The sequence below is a fragment of the Sesamum indicum genome, linkage group LG8 (assembly GCF_026168435.1).
Source record: "Sesamum indicum cultivar Baizhima isolate 11 linkage group LG8, ASM2616843v1, whole genome shotgun sequence".
NCBI lineage: Eukaryota > Viridiplantae > Streptophyta > Magnoliopsida > Lamiales > Pedaliaceae > Sesamum > Sesamum indicum.
In genome coordinates, this window is record NC_142664.1 from 1,885,916 (window position 1) to 1,897,317 (window position 11,402).

Consider the following 11,402-nt stretch of genomic DNA (forward strand, 5'->3'; position numbering starts at 1 on the left):
TTAATATTTCTCATCACGTTTATATCGTGTCTAAATTATAAATATATCGAATTAATTAAATTCTACTATATAAATATATTATCTTAAGAAATACCAAAATGTTTGAATCTCAAACTTCTTAATAAAATATATGATTATTTTGTTTCATATTTGTTTTTTTTATTTAACTCGAACTTTTGACCTATTTTTTTCTTCTCCAAGTTATCGAATTAATACACAACTCAAAATTATAATTTGACTTTTTTTTTTATACAATAGAATAGGCATGAAAAAAGAAAAATTTAACTGACAGAGAATATTCGTCCAAATCTGCACGTTGACGTTTCAGTACATTTCATCACGTTTATGTCGTGTCAAAGTTAAAAATATCTGAATTTAGTAAAATTCTAAGAGATAAATAATTTTGGTATAGTATATTGAATTTTTTTAATTAACTTTACCCCCTTAAACTATACATTATCTCACACTTAGGTTTCTAAACTAATGAAATATAATACTTACCCCTGAATTAATTATTTGGACAAAATTGCCCTCATTCCATTTATATATATAAACATACTATTTTAAATGTATTTTGAAATTTTCCCTTAAATCAATATCAAAGTTTTTTAATTAGAACAAAAATATTTTTAATTATACTATGAAAAATAATTAATAACATGAAATTTTAAATTAAACTTAAAGTAATATATTATTATTATAATAGATACACAATAAATATTAAATAGTGAAAAAATAATTCGATTCATTTAACTAATTTTTTTAAATTAAATAGTTAATAACTTAATTTAAATAAAAAAAATTCAGAATAATTTTTTATATTAAATATTTGTTTTGATCATCTAAAAAAAATTGTATGTATAGTATAAGGGCAATTTTGTCCATGAATTTATTCTGAGGGGTGCGACGTAAAGTATAATTTAAAAGGGCAAAATGGAGATTAAATATATAATTATTTTAATAGTCGATGTTTAAAAAATATTATATTTATTTAATTCAATAAAATACATATTAATTTTAAATGTCTGTTAGTAGGGTAAATTTCATAAAGAAATAAAAAATAAATATATTTAAGGGTATTTTAGTCAATTTAGGATCAAGGTTAGTTACTCTGACGTGGTGCCGTAGTAAATGGAAAGAAAAGAGATTATAGCTTTTTTCAGGGGCAAAAAAGAGAGAAGTGAAAAAAGTTGGGGCCAACCCCCTTTCTTGTTTCTCTCTCTTGCACTTTTTATCACCTTTTCTTTGTATTATTATATTTACTGAAACTTTTGTCAGAAGTCATAAATTCAAAGCCCTCCCAGAAAAATATCCATTCCCTCAAGCCCCAATCTCACTCTAGAGAGAGAGAGAGAGAGTGAGAGTCTGTTCTGGAAAGGTCTGATCTCTTTCTGTTGGTAATTATTAGGGTTTTAAGTGTTGTGGTGATTGAAAGGTGCTGAGGAGAAAGTCTCTGTACTTTTTTTTTCCTTCTTCCTCTGGGTTTTGGCTGCCTTTACTGCTAAATCTGGTAAATTACGTTACCTCTTGGGAAATGGGATTGCTCTTTTTGGGGTTTTATGCACTTTTTTGTTTGGGCTTCGTTTTTTCTACTCTTTTTTTTTTTTAATTATTATGATTATTATCTTTGTGTGTGTGTGTGTGTGTGTGTGTAAATCCTTGTTCTCGGGTGGTGTTTTGAGCAATTGGGATAAGAATTCAGCTTATAGTTGTTGTACTGTGTTTTTTCAGTACAACGAAATTCTCATTCTGTTGAAATTTTCATTTTATATTTAGTCTTTGGGGAAAAAAATGGTGTGATTCTTCCATTCTTCAGCTGGGGTTGTTTGTGTGTGTGCGTGTTTGTGTTTTTCTCCTTTTTTCTTTGAGTCTTGGATACTGAATTTTCCATCTTTTTTATGAACATAGAAAACCCAGACGCATTTCCCCAAGTTTTCTCAATAATTTTGGTTATGTGAATACTGTGGAACTGAGATGAATTACTTGTTAGTCTGCCAATTCTTTTTTCTAACCTTTTGGATTGGTTCTTTATTCCGAGCATGTTGGAGACTTGGGGCACCTATTCCTCCTTTTTACACTGAATGATTTAATTATTATTCCTTTTGGCATCTCATAAGTTTTGTCATGATGTATTATTATAAGTGATGCGTGTCAGCAAAGAATTTGTTCTTTAAATTTCTGGTATTAATGTTATGGATCTTCCGTATCGTAAGAGAATTTGTTCCTTCTGGTTTTGGGAATATTATTGTTCATTTTTATTTGTTGAGAAACATGTACTTTTGACCCAAAAGTTTATTGATTTTGGGAACATCTTCTGGGAGGTGATTTTGTAATATTGCACCCTATTCTCGTTAATACTGAATGTGGGGGTAGGATGCATATATAATTCAGGCAATCTTATAACTCATCAATGGTTGTTGCTGCTATATCCTAATAATACTCTTCTTTTTGGTGTCTCCTTTTTTTGCAGATAGTTTATTGCAGAGAATAAAGCACCGTTTACATTTATCAACCCCAAAACTCTTCTTGCAAAATCACCTCTTGATAATCATCCGAGCATCTGCTTTCTGCCCATTTCAATAAATTGACAAGGAATAGTTTGTGAAGTGCGGATTTTTGAAAAGTGTGATTGCAGTATGGGTTATCTTTGTGATTTTTGTGGGGAGCAAAGATCCATTGTGTACTGTCGGTCTGATGCAGCTAGTTTATGTTTGTCCTGTGACCGCAATGTCCATTCTGCAAATGCCCTTTCGAGACGTCACTCGAGGACACTAGTTTGCGAAAGGTGCAATTCTCAGCCAGCTTTTGTTAGATGTATTGAGGAAAGGATATCTCTTTGCCCGAATTGTGACTGGGTGGGGCATGCTGGTTCAAATGTAAGTCCTGCACATAAGAGGCAAGCTGTTAACTGTTACTCTGGTTGCCCCTCAGCTGCAGAACTTTCTGCAATTTGGTCGTTCCTCTTAGATTTACCGTCAGTTGGAGATTCTACTTGTGAGCAGGGGATGGGTTCAATGAGCATTTCTGATAACAAGCCAAGGGATTGTCAAGGTTCCCAAGGGAAGAACAATACTCAAGATGCATCCTTTCTGGTAGAAGATAGTGACCTGAATAACATGGATGTGAATAAAGCAACAGTTTGCATAGAATCATGCACTTCACTTGACCCCAAGTTACAGAATGCGGATCAGCTGGCTGGATCTTCTAACTCTGTTATGCCCAAGGTAGCCATCTGTCTCAATAATTTCCTTTAGCAGCTGCAGGATTTATGTTTATTAGTACACTCGGCATATGTTGCTTCAGTTTTTGTCTCTGAAGGACATTCTTCAGTTCTAGGAATGATGATCTACAATTATGTCTTCTCATTTGACTTAGTTGCTTGCTGATTTAGTAAAGCAGAGGCATTTGTTGCACCATGTTATCATGTGAAACACCATATGACTTTATGTGTAGCTTCAGTACGTCCCACTTCTTTATGGTAATTTGAGAGTTGGGCACTAGTGTCAAGTGCTCTAAGAATTATGAAGACACTGCTAGGTACGGGTAGTAAAAGGAAAAAAGTGGAAGGAAATTCAGAACCTTGACTTGCTGAACAGTTCATGTTTGTTATTTTACTGAATGTCTAATTATCTTTCCTTCTTTTTGTTTGTCTTGACTAGAATTGGATCTATTTTTACACGTAGGTGAACTTGAGTGAATCAGATTTTGTGTTAGGTTAGCAAAAATTGATGACAGAAAGATTACAAGTGGGTGGATTTGACAACATATTAGAAGAGGATCATGCATCGAAACTTTGATATGTCATTGATGTCAACAGTAATTGGAATGGTAACTTTTGAAAATAGAGATTCTTTCGATGCATGTATTGTTAGTAATATCATCTTTTTTACATTATATTCTGACTCCATCTGAATTTGAATGCTCAATTTAGTTCTTTGGGTGGACAGGGGCTGGGGATGCTGGCTTGTGTGTGTGTGTCTGTGTATTTTCTTATATTCTACAATAGCAAAATATTTCTAGAAATATTCTCTTCGAATACATTATTTAACTAAAACAGAGTTTTAGTCTATAACAATTATTTTTAGGTGTACCCTGTTATGATATATAAAGCTAAGTTTCTCATCTACATTTTTGTGCCAATGAAAATAACAAATGAATAATAGATAGTTGTTAGAAGAAGTTGTTACTTGCTACTAAAGACAAAAGAAAAAGAATAAGAATGCCAAAATTACTTAAAGAAAAATAGTGAACTTGAGCATGTAGTACTAGCTGTGAGGGGGGGAACGGGTGAGAAGAAGGAAGAAAAGTACTTACCCTGCCTACAAAGAACGAGAATGGACCTGTCAGAGGGTGCTTAAAGGAAGCTTGGCTTGCTTTGTAGATCCTGACTGTAGAGGGGATGGGTTGAGGGTCCACTTTTCTCTATATATTTCTTGTTCTGTAACCGATAGCTCTTCCCTGGATATGTGACTAAAGATTTAGGGAGTCCTTTTCTGAGCTTCTTTGGTTGCCTATATCTTCAGTGGTTTCTACTCTATGGGGTTGAATATGAAATCTTTATAATCACCTATTTAACTGAAATAAGAAGATTGAACATATACGTAGACGTAAATCTTGTCGCGGGAACAAGACTCTGAATAGGAAATATGGAGTATTATTTCAAAACTAACCCCTATAGGACTTGGTAAAAACTGAAGAGTAATACATCCTAAATTGGACTTGGTATAAGAATTATTAGGAAAGATACCAAATACATCACGCTTGAAGTACAATTCTCATTTTGGAAAACAATGTAACAAAGATTTGTCAAAAGGGGAGTATTTTGGGTAGTAATTGATAGGGACATTCTTTTGAGGTGAAAGGAATTCCAAATTTGTCTTTTAGTTTTTTGTTTGAGGCATTTGTTATCTCCATCATTTTCTTGAGGCGTCCGCACTACTGCAGGGAAGATATTTTTTTAGACTGCAGCTATGCAGAAGGGCTCGATTGAAGCATTTGAACTTGAGGACCTTGGATTTTGGGGAACTCGTTGTGTAGGCACAATATGTTCATGTTGGAATTGTATTCTTTTTGACTTGTTAAAGATGTAAAGATTATCACATATAATGCCCCCTCTAATTTTTATAAGCTAGACCCGATCTCAACAGTCAGTTTAAGGTAGAAGTTAAAAGTGGAGATAATTTGATGAATGACAATATAGGACCATCAACAATGATAAAATTTTAAATTAGTATACCATGATATTTTCTTCAAAGGATGACCACAAATATGTAGAAAATAATGCTGTTGTTGCATCTTTAACTCATTAATGATAAACCCAGGCCTAAAGGAAGAAAGGTGAGAATGACGAGTTTCTAGAGTAGGAAATCAAAATCTTATTGGCACTGAACTTTGTAAGTGTTTTATCCTTTCATGTGCAGGTCTTCTTACCTGGAGAGAAGGGGCCTGTTGAATGTGAGGATGATGGTTTCTATGATGAGTTTAATATGGATGAGGTTGACTTAAGTATTGAGAATTATGAAGAACTTTTTGGTGTAGCTCATAATCCTGAAGATCTTTTTGATAATGATGGAATTGATGGATTATTTGGCCTGAAGGACATGTCTGGATCTGACTGCCATGGTGCTTACCCTGAGGTATTATCTTGTTGCTTCCACTGCATATTACCTAACTTGCATAAAGTAAAGGAGAACCTTATTGCTCCCATGTGAATTGTTTCTGAGTTAATGTTATGTAATATTAGATCCTTACTGCTATATTCACTTGTTGAGTAAATTATTATCTTTCTTATTTGCCAATGGGAAAACTCATTATCAGCAAACTACAAAAATTCAGAAAAGCTGCTGTGTGCTTCTATGTTAAAGTTGATATATTTCTTGAAACAAACTTTTTAAGAGTGTTTACATGAGAAAGAACAACAGCATGTTAACTGAGAAACAAGAAAACAGCGTTTTGTTTCCTTCACCCTTCCTGGAGCACAAGGAAAATTTCCTTGGATCCATGCCCTAGGGCATGAAGATTATTGCTGAAGTTGCCATCAGCCCAAATGTCGGACTTGGTATTACCCTTGATGTGGTATAATTTCATCCATCTATACTTTCCTCTTGCACAAAGCCAAAGGTTGGTTATTGCCTATCATCTTTTCATCCTATCTTGATTTATTCCATCTCCAATCATCAATACCTGTTTCTGTCCCATTTTCCTCATCTTTTCTTGATATGAAGCCATGGCTTACCTTTCCATAGACAACTAATTGGAACCCTAAGTACTATTTCACAGCTCATAAACTGCATAAACAGTCTAGGTTTCTCTACACATTATGGAGTTTTGACTTCGGATTATCTAATTGCTGAAGCACATTCAGGATTAAACCTCTCTCTCTTTCTCTGGGTGAGTCTGAGCATGTGCCTTCACATGTCTGTTTGTGTGCTCCCCCTTAGATTGAGTAACAGAGGTGGTGATTGGCAGGCCTTGCCTTCCCTAACCATTTGAGTTATTTTTTTGTCTTGTCTTCACAAAATATATTGCTTGGTTTTTTCTTTTTCCTTTTTTTCCTTTTTTTCTTGGGGGGGTGGGGTGGGGTGTGCTCTTGATGCCTATTAACCAATCCGATTGTACTTTGGGAAGTGAAATTGGATATGTTGCTGAAATCATATCTAGATGCATTCTTAGCTTTCCATTTTTAACATTCTGTTGGGCAGGATGCATCTTTATTTTAGGAACTTGCATATTTGCACATGTTTTAGTCAACTAAACTAAAAATCTTAGTCCTTTAACCTAGTGCGCTGAGGTTAAGTTTTTCTCTATTTTCATATAAACGAATATAGAACTTTTTCTGCTTAAATGATCTAGTGTTTATTATTTGAAGGACGGCGTATCTACGCTAATTTTAGGCTATAATGTGCTTACATATATTTGATTATGTAAAAGCTATACGATCAACTAAAAAGAATGTACCTCTAGAACCAGCTTTTGTACCAATTATTTTTTTAACAACAATAACTAATTTCTGCCTATAATATCAAATGTTTGTTTCTGAATCAATCATCACCTGAGTCAACGAGCTCAAGGAAGTATCTTTTTTGTGTAACTTTACAAAACAGATATCTTCTTAAGGAAGGTTGCAGGTGACTGGCCTTGATTTTCATAAAAATAATGTTTTTCTAAAGTGCAGGGAGTGATTTTGGTAGTGTGGGCAGCGTTTGGGACAAAAGATGAGTCTTCTGTTTGGTTATACTTCTGGCTGGATGGTATTAAGAATACTCATGGTCATGGTAGATGAATACCTTGTCTTTTCTGCTTCTTTTACAATGATGAACGTGGACATGAGGTTCATACACCGAGCCAAGGGGTCATGGGGATAAGGAAATGGAATGGGTGGTGTAGTAGCTTGGACTTCCCTACTTCTCCTTCTGTCTAAAATGGAATAAGATACTGAACTTTTGTGAAATATATACCTTAAAATATGTCGAAAAGGATGAGTCAATTTAGTCATTCACAATTGTTGCCATTTCTGTTGACGTTCTTTTACTGTTGGCACAAAATTCATGATCTGTCCATGGCTGAACATCTTCTTTTATCTATCTTGAGATCCAAAAAAGAAAAGAAAAATAGTGAAGAGGGTTTGTTTTTTTGAAACAATCCGATATCCTAGTAATTATCCGCGGACATTCTTACAATTGAACTACAAGTCTTGCTATATTATTTCGTCTTTGTGGTTTTCCATTTTCAAGAATCTCTCAAGAGGGATTGAGCTTGAGCATCTTAGAATATCAGCGGCTGCTTGGTGCAAAGTACTTTGTGCGAACTTTGCCTGAGTTGCAAAACTCATTTTTGTTGCATTTCTTTTCTTTGTCATTTTCAGTAACTCCGATGTTTTTTTAAAAAAGCTTTTGACAATTTGGAGTACTAAGAATTAATAGATTTGTAGCCAGGAGAATATGTATTAGAGAAGCAAGGTGAGTTTCTTTTCATTATCTTCTCAATAATGATGCAGGAAAAGTAAAGGCATAATAGAGGCTGGTCCACACCTTCATCTACTGATGCACAAGATCTTGTTGCACTTATAATAAGCTCTATCATTTAGTCCAGAAAGAAGAAAGCAATAATAAAAACTGATGCGGTTTTATCCTAGCTTATGGGAGACACTAAGCCCTTGAGTCGAAGTTACAATTGTGCTTCAACTTAAGTTTCATCCTAGATTAGCACGAAATTTGACTCGAGAGTTGTGATATGATAACTGGATCTACTCAAAGACTGATGTCAACCAAACTTTGTCAATATACTACTCATATATTCTTGACACTTAATCTATTGGCATTGCTCTGCATCTTTTCTTTTATTCCATGCATAACTTGATTGACTAATCGCAGGATTAAAGTTCTAAACCTTCTGATGCTTCATCTTTGGCATTGTAAGGTAGTTTTCACTTAATTATTAACAATCACCAATACCTGTTAGTTTTTCATTATGGTTTTTAACTATGATCTTGTAAAATAGTTGTCTCATAGAAATGGCTAATGCACTCTGTTTCTACTTACTAGGGATCATCAGTTGGAGGAATGAAGATGCAACCAGCATGTAGCAATGCAGCATCTGCAGATTCAGTTGTCAGCTGTAAGACCGAACCCAACTTGTGTTTTACAAAGCAAGCACACTCCAGCCTCTCATTTTCTGGCCTTAATGGAGAGACTAGTGCCGCCGATTATCAAGATTGTGGAGTGTCTTCAATTGTAATCATGGGAGAGCCACCATGGGGTCCTCCAGGCCCTGAAAGTTCTATTCCCCCCTCTAGCAGGAGTGATGCTGTCATGCGTTACAAGGAGAAGAAGAAGACACGAAAGTAAGATTTTCGGTTTTCACTCAACCATTGTCTAATTTGTTGAAGTTAAGGTGAACAGCAGGTAGTTATTTGAAGTTGACTTAGATGCATTTACCTTCTTCCTAGATGATTATGCATTTAAAATGTCTTTCTTCCCACGTGGATTGTGAGCCATCAGATCAGAAAAAAATAATGTCATAATGTCTAATAATCATACAAACAAGTTGGGCTGCTACCCACATGGATTGCATCTAGCTTCCGTTAAAGTAGTTAAAGTCACTTTTGCATCTGTAATACCATGTACAATCAAGTGGTAAACTGATTGAGGGGGCACTGGCACCATGCACAAAGGGAATAAAACAATGCTTTGTTCTTATGTAAGTATTACCTTGATTCCTGGGGTTGGGGTTGTTGAAGTTGTCATCCTTCCTTTCCATTTAAAGTACCTTACAAAAATCTAATGGATATAACAGATTCGAGAAGAAAGTAAGGTACGCATCTCGCAAGGCAAGAGCAGATGTAAGGAGGCGGGTAAAGGGACGGTTTGTCAAGGCTGGTGATGCGTATGATTATGATCCATTGAGCCAAAGCCGAAGCTGCTGAGTAAAATCTCCAGCTCTTCGATTAAGGAAAGGAGAGATCAACACTAAATTGGGGATACTAAATGAATGAATGCATTATTTGCCCTTGCGTGACCAATTGTCTGGTTGTGTTGCAGGGGTTAAATTGATATTTTCATATAGAGCTGGTTAAAAGCAACTGATTTCTCTGTTTCTCCTGCAAGTCCTACATACACATATTGATCATGCCAAGAAAGGAGGATATCTTACTACGTTGCCAGCTAGAGTAGATTATTACTGCCTATGAAAGGGTTGAAGCTAACATGGTCGGCCATCTCTTCTAGGTACAGAATCCGGTTGTAACTCTGGCCGGTATTCTTTGATCTAATATGTTTCTGTCTCTTCCTGCTACTCCTGGTATCTCTATCTGGGTGCCAAAAAACTGTGAGATGGCAAAGATTTACCATCTGAAGATTCGACCATTGTTTGGACATTTCTGAGATCAAGGTACTCCATGTCCGGACCTTGGGTAGCGCGAATGACTACATAACGAGAAAAGCTTTGTCCAAAAAACAGCAGCATTGGTATTGTATTCTATTCTTTTCGTCTTCTTCAGTTAGTCTGGATAACATGTACAGCATAAGTTCATCCGATACACGTTAGGATGATTGCAATCTGCAGACACTTTATAATTCCCATCTTAACTTATTCATTGTAAATGTGAGGAAAATTTGGTACTCAGATTGGTTGATTTTTATCTTTAACGCTGTTATGGAAGCAGAGACTGAAAAGAAAATAAGGTGGTTGTGGTTGCATAATGATATGATGATTTTACCTATGAGCGTGTAGTTGTATTTTCCATCCTTGTTTTTGGTGGGATCCCAAATGTTGTGTATGGGGATAATATGCAATGTGGTTTATGTCATTCTATCAAGTCATTCTACTCAAGTGGGTAGGGGTAGCAGTCTGGTTTGGGACTCAAGATCTTATGTTGAGTGGGAGGTGTGTAAAAGAAAAAGAAAATTGGTATTCATTGAGGCATACGTATCTTTTCACATTCACATCACTAAATGCCATTGCTGGCTGCTACTAACATCATCAATGCCTAAAGACCGCGGAAAAGCAAGAAATGGATGTAAAATATACGCCAAGCACTCTTTATTTTCTTGTTTAGTAAAGGTTTATAAATGAAAAATCAAAGGTATAGATATCACTGGGACAGAAGAGACGACAAAGTAAGCAGCAGCACATTAGGACAAGCACATGAAATTCACGTGTCTCTCTCTCTCAGTAGTGCACAGACAGACCTCAGACCACTCCTCCTCTGCACTTATTTCATCATTTACATATAGAGTTCAATTCAATGCATACTTCACCCCACACTCTTCTCTCCATCCTCCCCAAAACTGCACCAATTTCCCATAAATCCCATGCCCACCATATCTCCCACATCAACTTGTACTCATATCAATCATCAAATCTACGATTTCATTATATATGATTCAATCCGTTCTAATTTAATAGTTAAGATCGAATGTTAATGTGAATTTGAATTCTTATCAGAGCATTTGCTGAGCTAAATAATACATTCTAATTCGTGTTTGTCGATTCCTAGATGATTAGTTCTTGATTCTTAGTAACAATTGTGCAGATCATGACCGACATACATGATGCATGCACAATCTTCTTTGACGGGTTTGTAGAGTACTATTCCTGCTTTTCTATTTTAAATCACCATCTTCTACGTAGTTCAGTAAATTATGTTGTATATGGGTATAAACTCACACCAACACTATTGAAATTTGTTCATGATTGGGTGTATAATAGTATTAGTCAGCCGTATTTGTTTTAGGTGACAAGTATTTTTCTAAGCGATTTTAGTACCTTTCCTAGACAGACTGCGCCGAAAATATGATACAAGCGGAAGGTGTCAGTGGCCAACCCCGCTTTCAATAATTTATCTACACCAAACAACGATTTTTTACTCTCTCTCTCTCTCTCTCTTAATAAATACAAACATT

At 35.3% G+C, this 11,402-nt stretch overlaps 1 protein-coding gene across 2 annotated transcripts; it reads left to right on the forward strand.

The window, feature by feature from the left end:
* Positions 1 to 1,276: 1,276 nt before the first annotated feature.
* On the forward strand, positions 1,277 to 10,145 carry LOC105167416 (zinc finger protein CONSTANS-LIKE 9). Of its 2 annotated transcripts, none has more exons than XM_011087122.3 (5): positions 1,277 to 1,510; positions 2,471 to 3,224; positions 5,421 to 5,636; positions 8,544 to 8,842; positions 9,295 to 10,145. In XM_011087122.3, the coding sequence occupies exons 2-5, from the start codon at positions 2,637 to 2,639 to the stop codon at positions 9,422 to 9,424; spliced, it is 1,233 nt and encodes a 410-aa protein (XP_011085424.2). In that variant the 5' UTR covers positions 1,277 to 1,510; positions 2,471 to 2,636; the 3' UTR covers positions 9,425 to 10,145. The 2 variants fall into 2 exon arrangements, with proteins under 2 accessions (XP_011085424.2, XP_020551825.2); XM_020696166.2 differs by having other exon boundaries at positions 1,284 to 1,378.
* The last annotated feature ends 1,257 nt before the right edge of the window (positions 10,146 to 11,402 follow it).